The following is a 17,495-nucleotide window of genomic DNA, read 5'->3' on the forward strand; positions in this document are numbered from 1 at the left end:
CTCTCCTTTGGTCCCCATTGAAAGCACTGAATAGGAGGTGGAGAGGGAGCTTGGAGGGAGAGTGGGTCTTCAGTGGGTAGGAGGAGCCAGCTGGGTGGGGGTGAGGAGAGGGGTGCTGGGGAGTGGTTCTGGAGTTGTGGGGAAGGGGTAACCTAGCAACCACTGCCTTATGCAGTCACAAAGCAGACAGTCTTGTCCACAGAACCCCAAACCTTCCCTTTGTCCTCTTGCTCCTTCCTGCTCAGGGAATAGGGGCTTCTCTCCCACCTGCTATAGTGAGTTTGCCTCGGTGAGTCCAGGGACCTTTCCAGGGGAGGAAATGGACTTAAGCCGGTATGGGGCCCAGGAGAAAGGAAGTTCTGTCTAGGATTGAAGTGAGTGTTCAGACTCTTTGTGCCTGGCTGGCTGTGGGCCCAGCGGGGAGGGGAGTGGGGGAAAAGGCAGGCGGAACCTCTCTACAGCAGCTGGGGGTGTGACCCTTTAGGGTCTTATAAAATTGGTTTAATGGATCACGCCTAACATTTACAAGAAGCAAACAAGTAGGATGAAAATATCAGTGAGCATCCTATGTAGCAGGGTAAGGATTGCTTCCGTTTCACATACACACAAGCATGTGCACACGTATGTGAATGGAGTGGTGATGTATAAATTAAGTTTTCTTACCATGGTCACAGTCAGGAGCATTTGAAAGTCTCTGTTTTAACGACTACCTTTTCCTGCTGGCAGGTGCATTGGGGGCTTCCAAATGCCCTGTTCTCCAGCCTGCAGCCTCTAAGTGCTCTAGAGCGCAGCCCCTGTGCCCCACCGCCCCCCTGTCCAAAGCTTCCTTCAAAGGAAGCTCTGTCAACTGTTTTTCTTTTTCTGTTGTTGTTGTTATTCTGTTTTTTTTTGTGTGTGTTTCGTGTGTTTTTTGGTATGTTTTTTGTTTTGTTTTTATTTGTTTTGTTTCTGTGGGGTGTTTTTTTTTTTTTTTAATGGTTTTGTTGATTTCAGAGAGAGGAAGAGAAAAGGAGAGAGGGATAGAAACACCAATGATGAGGAGATTCATTGATAGGCTGTTTCCTGCACGCCCCCTATGAAGGATTCAGCCTGCAACCTGGGCATGTGCCCTGACCAGGAGTCAAACTGTGACCTCCTGGTTCACAGGTCAATGCTCAACCAGAGTCACACTGGCCGGGCTGTTTGTTTTTTCTTTTTAGAGAAAAGATCAAGAGTCTTTGAGTCAGGTTGCCTGGTTTCTTGCCGTGTGACCTCAAGGTCTCTCCCCTTCCCTGATCTCAGGCAATACTACATCCTCTTCCATCTGAACTTGATGAAAGGCTGTCCCTGGAGGGGTCTCTGGGGTCCCTTGCAGATTCTGTAATTATGGGGGTTAATTCTCAAAATGCACTGTTTCCTTTTCTAACTCCAATCCTGACGCCTAAATCCCGCCCCCCCCCCTTCCCGCAACATTTTGGCTATATGAATATGTGTATACATTCAGGTCCATAGATTTAGATCAATTACCATTCTTGGCTTTGACACCTATCACCTTTCATCCATGTCAATTAGTTTATTTAATAATATAATGGACACTCATAAGTGCACCTCCCAAACCAAGAACGAGAATATCACCACTAACACATCTTATGTGTTCTTTTCCCCACCCTCCCCACCTGCTCTCAGAAATAGCCACCACCTGAATTCTATGTTTACCATTTCCTTGCTTGTCTTTTATTGTTTCATCACATATTTATGATACTTTTACTTGCTTTTGAACTTTATTTTTTTTTATAAGGATCTCAGGCTACATGGTCTTTTGCCACTTGCTTTCCTCATCTTAGCGTTAAAGTTGCAAGACTCATCTATGTAGCTGTGTGTAGCTGTGGTTCATCCATTTCAATTACAACGTAATGCTCATTGTCAGAAGGTACCACAGCTTACTTATGCACTCTTCTGCCATTGGACATTTGCATTGTCCCCAGTTTTTACTAATCTGAACCATGTTAGTGTGACTAACGTTCCATTTTGCAAGATACTGCCGATGCTTTTCTCCCAAAGTGTCTGTTCCAGTTTATATCCCCGCTGCCAGTCTATAGGATGTTCTGATACATCTTCAACATGGATCTTTGTTCTGTTAGAAACCGTACAATGTCTGCGGAGGTGAAGACCCAGCCAGATGAAGAACCCCTGGCGAGGTGAGGCCCCAAATGCCTACCCTGCTGACCGAGGAGGTGGTGGGGACACAGGGGGCCTCAGGGGAACTCAACAGACTGGGAGTCCAAGAAAGGCAGTCTTTCCTCACCTTCCACTGCCATCAACTAGGCCTTGATTGGATTCTCAGGCCTGAGGTACCACAGGTCGCAGGCGGGAACCCTCTCTGGATGGGGAGAGGATGTGATGGCAGGGGCCAGGAGCACTGAGCACAGAAATTCCAGGGATTTTCAGGTGGTGACTTTCTCTGTTAGTTGGGGTTTGGGGTGGCCAGCTAACTATGACTTTCAGAGAAGGTTTGCTTTATTTCTTTAAGTCCCAGATCTCTTAGAGGCGAACCGAGGATGGAACAGGAAACTCAGGGGCCTGGTCAGCGAAATCCTCAGAGGGTCCAGAACACCTTTCTTAGCATATCCAGAGTCCATCTGTACCACAGAGGGGCTCCCTCCAGCCAGGGTCACCGGGAGAAGGGAAAGCCAGGCACCAAGCACCAGCCCACCGTTGGATCCTTGCTGGACGGACTTCGACCTCTTCCTCCAGGGGCAGAAGCACAGCATCCTCGAGAGGGAAGGGGTGCAGGGTGGAGGACAGAGAACCTGAGACGGTTTGTCTCCAGTGAAGCGAAGCAAGAGCTTGAAGCTTCCCTGCAGCGTCGCAGCCCTGAGAGCTGCCGCGTCAGCTGGGCGTCTCCTGGGAGGGTCGCATGGGGAAAGGGCTTGCTGGTGTAATCTGGCCTTGGGGACAGCTTTGACCCGAAATGCTGTGTCTGGGCCAAAACTGCCCCTGATGGCGTGGGGGAGGGTGACAGCCTGGAGCTGGCTTCTCCTGGGCAGCCAAGAGTTTGGCTTGGGGAGAGGCCCTTGCTGGGGCCAGCCCTCTGGCTCTGGAGGTGTATATAATGTATCTTCGCTCCAATCCAGGCATTTGGATGACTGGTGGGTCTATAGCTTCTCTTTCTGGCTGTAGAAATGGTCTGTGAAAGAAAGCTGGGGTCCTGGGGAATTCTATCTGAGTTTTCTCAGATGGATCCCAGCTCCCTACTAAGGCACCTGAGGAAGACAGATGCCTCCCTGGGACTGGATGGTCCCAGTCGGGAGAAGGCCCTGTGGGAGGCCCAGCTTGGAGGCCAGGGGGTGGCAGAGAAACCCTGGAAACCACATTTCAGAGTATCTCAGGAACGGACTCTGAAAAGCCCTGAGCTGGGGCAGACACTGTTGCCAGGAGGCCTCATTAGCTTCTCCTTGACCTTCTTCTTCAGTCCAAAGGCTGAGCCAAAGGCTGAGAAGTCAGAGCACAAGCCAAGAAGCCACGGGGTCGAAGGGCCACCGAAAGAACCTGTGGTCCCAGGGGTCGTGGATTTCAAGGTGGTCCGAGAGGAATTGAGGACCGCCAAGCCTGAAACCCCTGGCACCTACCACTTCGGCCGCCTCAGCCACAACTCCTTCTTCTCCCGGCATCACCCCCACCCCCATCGTGTGACCCACATCAAAGGTAGGGTTGGGGTAGGCCAGGGCCTGGTGGGCAGTGGAGGAGGGGCGCTCTTAAAGCCTGGAAAGGGAGGATCCAGCCTCTATTTCTAGGGTGAGGCCCAGAGAAGAAGGGGACGTAGCCAGGGTCACAGAGCTGCTTGGCCACTTGCAAGCACTTGACCAAGTCACGAGTTTCCTTGGGGGGCAGGCGCCAAGGGCAGGCTACATGTCCCTACAGTGTTTCCCTTGCGGGTCCTCCTGCCTTACAAATCAGAGAACGGGGTGAATGTTCTGCCTCAGGGCTGCACTCGGTTCGCAAACACAGGCCATGTCATCCCTCAAGTATCTACTGAGTGTGAGCTGTGTCTGAGTCAGGCACTTTTTTGGACCCTGGGAATATGACAGTGACCAAGACAGTCCCTGTCCTCATGGAGCTGACTCTCTGGTGGGAAAGAATAGGAAACAGATGAGGTGTCAGAGCGTGGGAAGTGCCAAGGCTACAGAGGGAAGACATGACCAAGAAGCATGACTTTTGAGCAAAGAACTAAAAGAAGAGAGAGCATGAATCAATCATGTGGATATGGAGGATGGAGGGAGGACGTCCTGGGCTGAGGGAACAGCAAGTTCAAAGGCCCAGCAGCAAGGAGGCCAATGTGGCTGGAGCCGAGTGAGGAGAGAGAGGAGATGCAGCAGAGAGGCAGTGGGGGCCCAGGTCATGTGGGCCTTGGAGGTCACTGAGCCATCTCACTGAGCCAGATGAGAACCACTGGAGAGCTGAGAGCAAACAAGTATCAGGAGTGATCTACTGGCCTCTGTCTGGATGGTGGCTTGGACCAGGGAGGTAGAGGTGGAAGAGTTAGTGGTCCGGCTCCAGAGATATGCAGAAGGTAAAGCCAACAGGATTTGCTGATTGACTAGAACTAGAGTGTGAGAGGAAGAGGGGGATCAATGTTGACTCCTGGGTTTTGGGCTGGAGTAACTGGAAAACTGGGACAAAAAGACTTCAGAGGGCACCAGTGGAGGATAGGAGACGAGTCAAGAGTTTGGTCTAGGACCGAGAGATGCAAAATGTGAGATCCTTTTGGACACCCAGGTGGAGGCACAGAGGGGGCAGTTGGGTCGGAGTTCAGGGGAGAAATGCAAACACGAGAGGATTCAGGTGCGGATGGTGTTTGAAGTGGCGCCTTGATGGGATCATCCAGGACACTGTGTAGATACAAGAGATGAGAACCTAGGGACAGAGTCCCAGGGACCCAAGGCTCAGAGGCTGTGAGGAGTACGCAGCAGAGGAAATGAGGAGTGGCTGGCGAGCTAGGACGAACCAGGACAGTGAGGGGTCCAAAAGGAAAGTGTTTGGGGAAGGAGATAGTGAGCAACCATTCTGTCCTATTCAGGCTGGTCCTCAGAGCGTAACTGTCTAGTAGTAACAATATCACACAGACCTTAGGCCGAAGGGTCCTCATGTGTAAACTGCCTGCCACCACCTCCAGGCTGCCCGGCACTCGGCCCTGCACAGGCTGACAGATGGCGAGACGTTTCATCCAGGGAGTCTAGCTAAACCTCACTCCCTGTGGTTTGAGCCCAGGTCCCTCTCCACACCCAGGTGTCCCTCTTGAGGCTGCTTACCTCTCTCTGCTCACACCTGCAGTCAGTGCTGTCATAGAAAGCCAAAAGGACCTCAGGATGAGGGTCGCAGGGCCCTGACTTGCTGCGTGACCCTGAGCCCATCCCTTCGCTGTCCATTCTAAGTGTCCCAGGGGTAAGGTCTGGGTGGCTGCAGAGGCCTTTCACGCTCTAATGACCTACGGGCTCTGGATACTGGAAAAAGGGGGGCCAGTGCTCTACCTGCCCAGCCTCCTGGAGCTATTGGGGTCCACCCAGCCACCCCTTCCCACAGCCTCTGTCCCTTCACAGATTTCACCGGGAAACCTGTCTGTGTCGTCAAGGACAAATTCTCTCTGGCTTCCTTGCCTCAAACTGCACGCCTCTCTCCCTCTCTGATGGGGATGCCTACCCTCTTTGTCCCCGTTGGAGACCCACAGTCCAATCGGGACCCCCGGCTTTCTTCAGGTGGGTACTGGGGCCAGACCCTCTACCTTGGGGTTACACCTCTCTCCAAGGGCTGTCCCGCTTGGGTGGGTGCCTGAGAAGGAAATGGGATCTGGTCAGGTACCCCATTTTCCCCTCATTTCCTCCAGCTTTGGCATCTGCATTATTTGCCACCCCCGAGATCTCAGAAATGTGCCCCTGCTTGGATTTGAGGTATTTGAAGAGTAACCACAAGCAGAGGACAAGCAGATTTGGGCAAGTCATGTGACTTCAGGCTGTAGAGGAATCATATTGGAAATAATTAGCACTTGTACTCAGGCACCAGCCATCAGAACAGGCGGCCATACCCAGCACCCCGGCCCACGCTCTGAGGCCTCTGCTCTGCCGGGCTGTGCCCTTTCTGTTAGGGGTGCGGGGCAGGGGCTGGGACAGCCTGCAGGGCAGAGGTTTGGAAGGCTTGCTCGGTGCTCTGTACCGCCCTCTGCAGGAGCAGTTCCATATTTTAGTAACTGGCACTGCATATCAACTGAATCTCAATCTTGGCTTCAGTTTCTTAAAAGAGACAAAGCTGGATTAAACCACTTGTATTTTGGCACAAATATCCAAATACGGTCCAGTGTCTCCCATAAAATCACAGGCTAGGACATTAAGGGCCCCCTCCACACCCACCGTCCCACCCACCAATGGTGTGATTCCTAATCCTTCCCCAAGGGCACCATCTCCCCTCCCCTTTAAGATGCAGATGGAAGGCTGGGAGGAAAGGAGGCTCTTCCACCCACAGCATCCCCAACACCTGGTGCCACAGGGAGGGTGAGGAGGAGGGGCCCAGACAGCAGGTGCCAGGATCTTGTCCCCTCCTCCCAGAGGCCTGGAAGAAGGAGTTGAAGAACCTGGCCTCCCAGGTGGTCATCTTCACCAAGGAGAATGAGCCGAAGAACAAAGAGGTGGGTGCAGAGCAAAGGCGCTCTGGGAAGAGCTGAAATGGAACCATCCCTTTGTACGAAAATCCTTCCCAAGTCCGGTCACGCTGACCGGCAGGAGAGCAAGTGCTCATGGAGGTGCTGCTGTCCGCACTGAGGAGGAGGAGCCAACAAGTACCAACCCACGGGCTGCAGTGAGGGCTCCGAGGATCAGAGATCACACCCAAGTGGAGAAATCCAAGAAGGGTTCCTAGTTCAGAGGTGGACGGGGAGGCATCCTAGTGGAGACACGCAGCGCAAAAGCTCAGAAGCCGGGAACACAGGACCCCTCTAGAGAGCGAGGAGCTGAAGTGCAGGGCCCCATGGGCAGCAGTGGAGGAGCAGGTGGGAAGGGGCCGACTTAGAAGGTGGGCAAGACCAGCTTGCTCTAATTTAGAACTTAGTGCAGTGTCTAATCTCATAAGGAATGGAGAGTCACTGAAGGTTTTCAGACAGTATTGGGGTGGTCTCGTGGGTGCTATTTGCTGACCAGTAAAGACAAGTGGGAGGCAGCTTGACGGTAGTGGCAATGGGTCCTAGGACAGGCCTGGCCCTTTGTGGATGAGTCTCATTCTGCGCTTGTGCTGGGCAGCAGAATTCTCATCCCTGCTCTGCAGCTAGCTCACCGCAGCTCTCGGGGCAACGGTCTGGGTCTCAGGTTCCTCTTCTTTAAAAGGGGAAGAAGGATGCGACCAGTCTTAATTGAAGTTGCAGGGTCTAGAGGCCCCAGGCCTTGTGCCCATTGGCCTGGCTTAGGAGGGTTTCCCGGGGCTAAGAAAGGATGCCAGCTGTGTGAGACACACCTGGGGGCAACTGAGCTAGGAATTAAGGTAGGTGTGTATGTTGGGGCGGGGGGCGGGGGGGGGAGGCTTGGCAAAGAATACTGTTTTCAAATCTCTGGTGAGCCTGGGGGAGAGATAGCAAGGAGGACTTGCCCAGGACCATGGTGAGTGAGGAGGGGTCGGGGGAGGAGGTAGGAGGCCAGCATTCACTGGCCTGGTCTACATCCTAGGTCCCTGCTAAATGCTGTAATGCTGAGGTTCCAGGAGGGGAGCTGATGGACACCCTGGAAATGTGAACCAGCCTCCTTCTAGTCTCTTCTCTTCCTTCTGTCTCCTATCTATCTATCTATCTATCTATCTATCTATCTATCATCTATCATCTATCTATTCTCTCGCTCCCCCCTCCCCCCGCTTCGCCTCCCACCTCCCAAGTCTCTGACCACTTTTCTTCCAGGAGGAGGTGCCTCAGCGGGAGCAGGGTGCAAAGTACTCTTCAGAGACTGGGAGGCTCATCCCTGCTTCCTCCCAAGCCCTTAGCAGCCGCCACTCCCGCCAGAGCCGAGGGAGCCACCCTTCAAGCAGAGATGGCATCCAGGCCTACGTCCTGCAGGATCAGGAGCTGCTGGTGAGCCCCTGGGGAGGCCGGGGGCTGGGGCCCTAGAGCGGCCCTATCTGCGGGCAGAGAACAGGGTGGTATACCCCCAGGCTCACCGATCCCAACTAGGACTCTCACAAGCTGCTGGATGGAGTGGCCTCTCCCGGGGCTACTTGCACCTGAGACTGTAAGACTCAGAAACCACAGCCCTGGGAGCCAGGAGCCTGGATTCGAATCCCTCATGCTTCCAGGGTTCTGTGTAAGCTTTGTCCTCTTTGTTAAGTCCTTTCCTCTCAAGGGCCTTTGGTTCCATGATCCAGTCAAACTGGGAGCATAAACATGTCACCACTCAAGTCTGTCCCAGCGTTGGCACTTGGCACGTTACGGAAGGGAGCTGCAGTGGTGGGATGAGATGCATGGAGAGGAAGGTCCCACCTAGTGTGTCCTCAGACCGCACCCCGGGGTGGGGCACCCTGCAGCCTGCAAGGCCGGTCCCAGCCTATCTCCCCTGAGAGGTGTCTGCTCTGTGCTGGGACAAGGCACGAAGCCACCCACCTCCACATTCAAGCCTCCCATCAAGGTCTGACACAAGTCCACGATGGTGCTAGTGGGTTAAGGCAGTGAAAGTCCCTGTTAAGCCCTAGCTGGTTTGGCTCAGTGGATAGAGAATCGGCCTGCGGACCGAAGGGTCCCGGGTTCGATTCCAGTCAAGGGCATGTACCTCGGTTGCAGGCTCCTCCTCAGCCCAGGCCCTGGTGGGGTCTCATGCAGGAGGCAACCAATCGATGTGTTTCTCACTGATGTTTCTCTCTGTCTTTCCCTCTCTCTTCCACTCTCTCCAAAAATCAATGGAAAAATATCCTCGGGTAAGGATTAAAAAAAGAAAGAAAGCCCCTGTTAAAATGCACGCACCTTCTCCAGGCAAGGCCAGACAATGAGCCAGCATCTTGACACCATCCCTGAGACCAGTGCTTTCAAAACAGTCAGCCCAGTGAAGTGAACAGAGCAGACAGGGCCCGGGATCCCCACTTCACAGGTGGGGAGGCTGAGGCCCTGCCAGGTGCCATTCTGTGACCCAGGGCCCCAGAGAGAGAGCAGCGTAGCTGGGACTAGAGCAAGTACTTTCTCCACCGTAGGGCGGCCTCACCTTGCCTGGAAGTAGGTTCTCGGGTTCCCTGGGGAGGGTGCAAAGGGCAGGTAAGTTGGAAGTGGTGAATTGAGAAGGACCCTGGGGCAGAGTGGGGCTGGGGTCACCGTATGGGGTGGGGACCAGGGGGCAAGGGTGGACACCCTAGCAGGCACAGGCCTGGGGAGAGGTGAGCCCACGTTCCCCTCTGACCGCCACTGGTTCAGGTGGGCTCTCCTGAAAGAGGGAACCCCACTTTCCTAGGATGCCAGGTGCTCCACCCCCCATCGCAGCCTCAACCTCCAGCCAGCCATAGCCACAGCGGCCACCAGCACCCCTGCCTACAGAGCCCCCGTAGCGTATACGCGGCAGAGCTGGATCTTTTCCGAACGATCCTTGTCTGGAGAGCGCAGAGGAGAAAGGGCCCTGAAGCAGCAAAGGTGGCCGCGGCTGAGGACACGGCTGCGGGCAAAGCGGGGAAGGAGCTCCGAACCGTGCAGTTTGCAGAACCCGCTGGCCCCGGCCCTCAGGCCGCCCACTGGGAGCAACCCGCCTCTTTGCTAGCATCTCCACACTCTGAATTTGGGAACTTCAGGGTGGGGAGGCTCATGGGGACCCTGAAATTCCCCCACCAAGGACTCGGGCATTTGGGACTCGGTGCGTCTCTGAGGAGCTGAGTGTCCAGCTCTGACTTGGCCTTCCCAGGGAGGGACTCTGGGGTACATCCCGCCCAGGCAGGGCTCAGAGATGAGGGCCCACATACCTGACTCTGAGGGTTAGTGCTGCCTCAGTCTCCCTGCTGGGCGCCCCCTCTCTCATAGCTCAGACTGCTTACCTGCTCAGTGAGGAGGCTGAGAGCCTTTCTCCAGGGCCCTTGGGAGAGGCAGCCCTCTGTAGCCAGCAAATCCCACGCAGCAGGGGCGGGGGTGGGGGTGGGGGTGGGGAGGGGGCGGGGGGCAAGGACCATTGCAGGGACCAGTTCAGCCAAGCACGTGGCTCTGGGAGCCCACTTCAGGGCAGGCACCTGTGCTGCTGGCCGGAAGGTGCCGTCCACACACTGACCCAGGCCTGTCCTCCTGCCCACAGATCTTGGAGCTCCTCTGTCAGATCCTGCAAACAGATTCATTGAGTGCTATCCAGTTCTGGCTCCTCTACTCTCCTCCCAAGGGTGAGGCACAGCCCCAGGCCCGGGGCCTCCTCCTTGTGGAGGCTGCTGAGGGCCTTGACCTCTGCTTCAGCAGGACTCAGAGGTCACGCGGCTCCCACCCTGCCTCCTGCCGGAGCCTTTCTCCTCTTTGGAGCCCCACGCTATCTTTTCCCAGCTGGACTTCGCTGCTCCCTCCTCCCCATTCCTCAGCAGGATTCCCATGACCCTGTTCCTCAGAAGGGACCCCTCCTCCCCGCTGACTGTGGGCCTCGGCACCCGGGAGGGCGAGTCCAAAGCCCAGACTTAGCAGACACAGCCCCCTTCACCCACCACTGTGGGAAACGCACACACACACAGATGCAAATACACGCACATAAGAACACACATGAACATGAACATATGAATGGACATATATGTAAGCACTGGGACAGGGAACAGAGGGTATGTCTAACAGGGATGGTGAGAAGTGATGAGAGCCAGAGATTGGAGAAGGCTTCCTGATGGGGAGATGGAGAAGGCTTCCTGATGGGGAGAGTGAAGGGTGGGGGAGAGGGGGCAGGTGCCCTATAGGGTTCCCAGAGTGGGCCAAGGGGTGTTGTGGGCAGGTAGGCCAAGACCACAGTACACACGAGGGAGGTGCAGAAGGGCTGGGCGCACAGCACACTCAGGGTCCAGGGAGAAGGGGGACCTGCCCATGGGGCCCTGTGGGCAGAATATGAGATGGCTGAGAAAGCTGCCTTGGGCCAGGGGTGGGCAGAAGAGCTGGAGGCCCTGCTCCCTGCATGTCCTGTCTAGCGACAGGACAGGACGGGGCTGGAGTCATGCCCCTGAGGACTCCGCTTCCTGTGCTTACAGAGAAAGAGTTGGCTCTGGGGCTCCTGCAGACAGCAGTGGCTCAGCTCCTTCCCCAAGGTCTAGTCTCCATCCCAACAGAAAAACTTCTAAACCAGCTCCAGGATGTCCAGGAACCACCTCAAGAGAGGCAGCAGTCAAACTACAGGTGGGCGTCACCCCTCCCACCTGCCCCTCTGTTCCCAGAACTGCTCCCTCATGTTCAGCACCTGTCCTTCCAGGTGAGGCTAGTGGGGTGCAGAGAAGGGAGCCTGGCACTGGCCGGAGCCGGGCTGGCAGCCTGTCCTGGAGGAAGGGGTCAGCCCCTGCCATGGGACCCTCCAGGCTCTTTGTGGTGCTCAGAGGCCCCCTCTGCCAGACCAGACTCAGCTGCCAGCCGTGGGGTACCTGGGGGGGACCTGTGTCAGCGGTAGCAAGACAGGGCTGGAGGAGCCGCAGCTAGCCCTCCTGGGGCTCTCTGGGAAGGCACAGTAGAGCAGGAATGCTAACACAGGCAGGCGGCAGTGCCTTTATGTCGGTATTAAGCACCCTCGGTGGCTGGAGAGAAAGAAATTAATTCCACGTTGGGGAAAGGGAGGGTAAGAAAGGCCTCACAAAGCAGGTGAGTAGGGCCTGACAGTCAGCACTGGAACCTGCAGTATTGAACACCCATTATATCTCCCTGACATCGCTGGTGCGCTACATATTTCTAGTCCACGCAACCACCCGTGGAGGCCCTATGACCTCCATTCTACCCAGAGGAAACTGAGGCTCAGAAAGAATTGAATGACCCATAGTCACCTGGCCGGCCGGCAGCAGAGCTGGGACCAGACTTGGGCTCGCCTGCCTTACAGGCCCAGCAGTGCTCAGATTCACAGCGGAGCTTGTTACGAGTGAAAACTCCTGGAGTCTGACACACAGGTGGGGGGGCGGTGGGGGCGCACAGGGTAACATCACCCAAGTGTTCCTGATAGAACTTGGAGAGCACTGCTGGGTGAACAGGATCTGAACAGGCCGAGCAGAGGGTGGGAAGTGCCAGGAATGGAAGTCAGGGAGGTGCACACTTTCGGGGATGCTGAGTTCTGGGGTGGTTGGAGCGCGGTGGGCTTGTGCTCACTCAGGTTTGTTACAGGTGTGGGCGCTCGCTCTGGCCCTGCACGTGGTTTTCTTTGCCACTCTGGGGCGGGGCCAGGGGAGGCCCAGGAGAAAGGCAGGCTTCACTGTGATCTTGGTCAAGACAACTCCCATCTCTGAACCTCAGTTTTACCTCTCAAAAGCCCCTCTCCCCGAGTGTAGGGAGGAAAATTACATCAGGCGCATAAAAAGTCGATACAAGATAATACAAGAGCATTATTCACGCTTGTAAATACTTCATCAGGGAAGCAGGCGCTCATCTCCTCCATTCCCAGGGGGAGGCTTCCAGTCTGCGAGGAAACAAGAGGCCAAGAAAGGGCCTGGGGGGCGGTGGGGGGCGTGTAGTGGCTTCCCTCACAGCTCCCGGGACAGGAGGGCTTTGGGTCCCTGTGGCCACAACAGGCAATGGGTTCACAGTGGTCAGGGTCTTGCTTGGGTGGTGCTTGCTGGTTCTCAGGGAGGATTGGCTCCTGCCTCTTCCTGGAGCACCTTCCTCACCTCCTCGCCCACCCCGCTGCCCGGCTATGGTGCGGTCCATTCTGACCTTCCCAGACCTCCTTTCCTCTGTGTTGGTTATAGCCAATCCCCAAAGAAGTCAAAGACACCGCCTCTACCAAAGAGCGAGAAACCAGGTAAGATTCCACACGGCAGATCCCTGCAGGCTCACTGAGGCCCACCCTCGCTGGATTCCTTGGGGGATTTAAGGCTCCTGGGAGATAGGTCTCTGCCCAAGGAAGCTGCTCATTTCACCCATTCATTCATTCATTCATTCATTCATCCATTCAACAGAAACTCATTTAGTGCCTATGTGCCAGGCTCTAGGGATCATGGGGAATCTTGACGACGGCGGGCGGAGGTGGGGTTTTGGGGGAGACGAGGGAATAGGCTGCGACAGTCACTCTGGTGCCTGAGACCAAGGCAGGGGAGGAGAGCGGGGAGTGGGAGGGGAGAAAAGACAGGTGTCTCCCTGTACTATATTCTCCCTCACTAGACTGCAAAGGGTCCTGGGTGGCTGGTGGAGGGTCTGCATAGAGGAGGCACTTCATTGATATTTGTTCCCCGAGTGTAGGGAGGCTCCGAGCTCCTCCTAGTCACCGCAGGGGCCAGAGCAGAAGCTGGGTTGACTGGCCCTCGTGCATCTCCCTCTGCTCTCGCACCTCTGCCTGGGGCCTTGTGGGGAGAGGGGCCCACCCAAGTCTCCTGGGCAGCTCCCAGGTAGGGCCTGGCCCCTCCTTCCTCTCCTGCTGGCTGTGTCTCCCCTTCTCCCAGAGTACATCGGAAAAGCACAAGTTCTCCGGGTGCATCCAAGCCAGAGCACAGAAGAGAAAGTGGCAAAGCCAACGGCAGAGTACTGAGGAGCTGGCGCCGCCTTACCCACCCTGCTCAAGAGCCAGCCCTGAGCTCAAGCTTTGCCCACCCTGCTCCAGAGCCAGCCCAGAGTTCAAGCTTGTGCCTGCCTCCTCAACGGCGATACGTTCTTTCCTATCACATAGAGCCCATTAAAATACCACCTTCCCTTTAAGAGGACAGTTCCACTCTCCTATCAGCAGTAGGTCTGTGCGTGGGGTATTTATTCCCGGAGAAGGGGTGAGCTGCAGGGTACTACCCCGCTCCCTTGGAGAATGCTCGAGTGCCACTGCCAGCATGGGGCTTACCCGGTTCTTTCATGTCCCAGGGAACTGAAGGGCAGATCGTGGCTAAGACGGCCTGAGAAAAAAGCTCTGCCTCTCTCTGAACCAAGACACACAAGGCTCGGGGTAGATTAGAGCAGACGTCAGGCATCCACAGGCCTCCTTAAAATAATCATGGATACCAGTTATTGAATTCCTACCAGGCATTGGGGCAGGGGCTTCAGTAATAGTTAATGAACACTGTTAACTGACCCAAAAGAGTCAGGCAGCTTTGGCTAGCTATAAATGACACCAATTTACTCAAGGGTCTTAGGTTTTGCAAGCTGGAAACACAACTAGGCAATACCCAGCGTGTTCCAAAGGAGAAAGAAAAGCTGGGGTTTTTCTTAATAGTAAACAATACATCCAGGTCTGCGTTCTTTGCCCCGAGTTTGGCCAGGATGGTGGTTGTCTGATGTCTGGTGGTCTAGACAATGGCACAGTTGCTTCTTGAGGTAATTCAAATGGTTAACTGAAGGTTTGATGCATGGCCAGGCATTAACGCACAACACACTGGCGCCCATCCAGGTATTGACGCAGGACTGGAAAGTTCAAAACTTTTAAGTTCCCAGCGTCAGTCAGAACAAGAGTAATTGTCTCCTTGTGCCTCAGCCTACTTAATTTTAATAATTTAGCAGCTTGGCTGTAATGACTCCATTTTACTTCTTCACTCTATTCCTCAAACACTATGTGAATTGTTCTACATACTTTATATGGAGTACTGTATTTATTCTCCCAAAAGCTCTATGAGGTAGTGGGTTAATATAACTCACATTTTATAGATGAATAAACCAAAGCTCAGAAAGGTGAAATTGTCCACAGCCACATAGTGAGTGGCAGAGCCCAGATCCAAACCCAACGTGTCTGGTTTTAGATTCCCCACTATACTCCATTGCCTTACAAACTGCAACCCTCACCAAAAGTTGTGGTTGCATATGGTTAGCAAAATGGTGGTCGGCAAGATCAAGAGGGAAAGGGACATTATTCTATAAATGTGACTCAGATGCACCCAAGGTGTGTCTGTCTTTTAAGATCTAGAGAAGATGGCCTTGACTCTCTAGGAAGTTCAATGTCATCCTTGAGATTTCTGCCAATTCCATGAAGGGTGAAGGGGAGGGAGGCACTGAGGATTTATAATGTCAAGGTCACTTGTGGCTGTCAGCTCCTACTTCTGCTGAGTTCAGTCCATGGATTGTGGCTCCATTCCATAACACTGCTCCACCTCACATCAATTCAGATGGATTAAGTCCCTGAGGGTTTTCCCAAATACTCCATTCACAAAACCTTTTTTTTTTTTTTTTTTTTAATAATCCTTACCTGAGGAGTGAGGTTATTTTTTCCATTGATTCTTCAGAGAGTGTGGAAGGGAAAGGGGCAGGGGGAGGTAGAGGAGAAAGAAACATCAATATGAGAGAGACATTGATTGGTTGCCTCCCACACACACTTAACTGGGAATCAAACCAGAGGCTCCTTGGTGCATGGCCAATGCTCTAACCACTTAGCAACCCGGCCAGAGCAGGCTCATTGTGGGGTTTTTTTTTTTTTTTTTTTTTTTTTTTTTTATTTTTTTTTTATTTTTATTTATTTATTTATTTATTTATTTTTAATTTCTTTATTGATTAAGGTGTCACATATTTGTCCTCATCCCCCCATTCCCATCCCACCCCTCTCCCCACGCATGCCCCAATCCCCTGTTGAACTTAACCATTGGATAGGCTTATATGCATGCATACAGGTCCTTTGGTTGAACTCTCCCCCTCAAATTCATTCCCCCCACCCTCCCCCTACCCTCCCCTATCCTCCCTCTGAGGCCCGATAGTCCGATCGATGCCTCCTTGATTCTGGTTCTGTTCTTGTTCCTTAGTCTATGTTGTTCATCATTTCCTCTAGATGAATGAGATCAAATGTCACTAGATATATACTAATAAGAACTGAATGTGAGACTAGCAATAATATTTATGCTGACAGGCAAATGAATCAATCTGTAGCGAGCTTCCCCCTGGACCAACAGTTCTTTTGAGACCCAATTTCGATGTCCAGTAGTTCCTTATGTGTACATGTCAGCACTGACCCCTCAGCTCTGGATGGTGGACAAATGGTGGTAATGGAGGTCCGACTCCCTCTGGTTTGGTCTCGGCCGAACCCAGGGGCACGGCGTCACCTGGACTAAGGGGCACGTGGCCTCACCCATACCCAAGGGGCGCGTGGTCTCACCCGGGCCTGGGACCCAGCCTCACCCGGATGGATCCAGGGGCGCACGGCCTCACCCGGACCCAGGATCTGGCTTCACCCGTACCCAGGGACGCTTGGCCTCTCCCAGACCCAGGGGCACGTGGCCTCACCCGGGCTTAGTTGCACAAGGCCTCACCTGGATCCAGGGACACATGGTCTCACCCAGACCCAGGAATGTTTGGCCACTCCCAGACCCAGGGCCACTTGGGCTCACCCGGGCCTAGGTGCACGAGGCCTCATCCGGATCCAGGGACGCATGGTCTCACCCGGACCCAGGGACGCTTGGCCTCTCCCAGACCCAGGGCCACTTGGGCACACCCGGGCCTAGGTGCACGAGGCCTCACCCGGATCCAGGGACACATGGTCTCACCCGGACCCAGGGACGCTTGGCCTCTCCCCGACCCAGGGCCACTTGGGCTCACCCGGGCCTAGGTGCACGAGGCCTCACCCGGATCCAGGGACACATGGTCTCACCCGGACCCAGGGACGCTTGGCCTCTCCCAGACCCAGGGCCACTTGGGCTCACCCGGGCCTAGGTGCACGAGGCCTCACCTGGATCCTGGGACACATGGTCTCACCCGGACCCAGGGACGCTTGGCCTCTCCCAGACCCAGGGCCACTTGGGCTCACCCGGGCCTAGGTGCACGAGGCCTCACCCGGATCCAGGGACACATGGTCTCACCCGGACCCAGGGACGCTTGGCCTCTCCCCGACCCAGGGCCACTTGGGCTCACCCGGGCCTAGGTGCACGAGGCTTCACCCAGATCCTGGGACACATGGTCTCACCCGGACCCAGGGACGCTTGGCCTCTCCCAGACCCAGGGCCACTTGGGCTCACCCGGGCCTAGGTGCATGAGGCCTCACCCGGATCCAGGGACGCATGGTCTCACCCGGACCCAGGGACGCTTGGCCTCTCCCAGACCCAGGGCCACTTGGGCTCACCCGGGCCTAGGTGCATGAGGCCTCACCCGGATCCAGGGACGCATGGTCTCACCCGGACCCAGGGACGCTTGGCCTCTCCCAGACCCAGGGCCACTTGGGCTCACCCGGGCCTAGGTGCACGAGGCCTCACCCGGATCCAGGGACACATGGTCTCACCCGGACCCAGGGACGCTTGGCCTCTCCCAGACCCAGGGCCACTTGGGCTCACCCGGGCCTACGTGCACGAGGCCTCACCCGGATCCAGGGACACATGGTCTCACCCGGACCCAGGGACGCTTGGCCTCTCCTGTGGGGTTTTTTTGTGTGTGTTTTTTAAGTCCTGGTGTCTTTTTTTTTTTTTTAATATATATATATTCAGAGAGGAAG

At 55.0% G+C, this 17,495-nt stretch overlaps 1 protein-coding gene across 1 annotated transcript; it reads left to right on the forward strand.

Moving 5' to 3' along the window:
- The first annotated feature begins 221 nt into the window (after positions 1-221).
- On the forward strand, positions 222-13,748 carry TBATA (thymus, brain and testes associated). The gene is made up of 10 exons (XM_054728954.1): positions 222-374; positions 2,121-2,177; positions 3,452-3,684; positions 5,577-5,732; positions 6,576-6,655; positions 7,907-8,077; positions 10,260-10,341; positions 11,176-11,320; positions 12,865-12,917; positions 13,555-13,748. The coding sequence occupies exons 2-10, from the start codon at positions 2,131-2,133 to the stop codon at positions 13,638-13,640; spliced, it is 1,053 nt and encodes a 350-aa protein (XP_054584929.1). The 5' UTR covers positions 222-374; positions 2,121-2,130; the 3' UTR covers positions 13,641-13,748.
- Positions 13,749-17,495: the final 3,747 nt, after the last annotated feature.

This window comes from Eptesicus fuscus, chromosome 17 (genome assembly GCF_027574615.1).
Source record: "Eptesicus fuscus isolate TK198812 chromosome 17, DD_ASM_mEF_20220401, whole genome shotgun sequence".
Taxonomy (NCBI): Eukaryota; Metazoa; Chordata; class Mammalia; order Chiroptera; family Vespertilionidae; genus Eptesicus; species Eptesicus fuscus.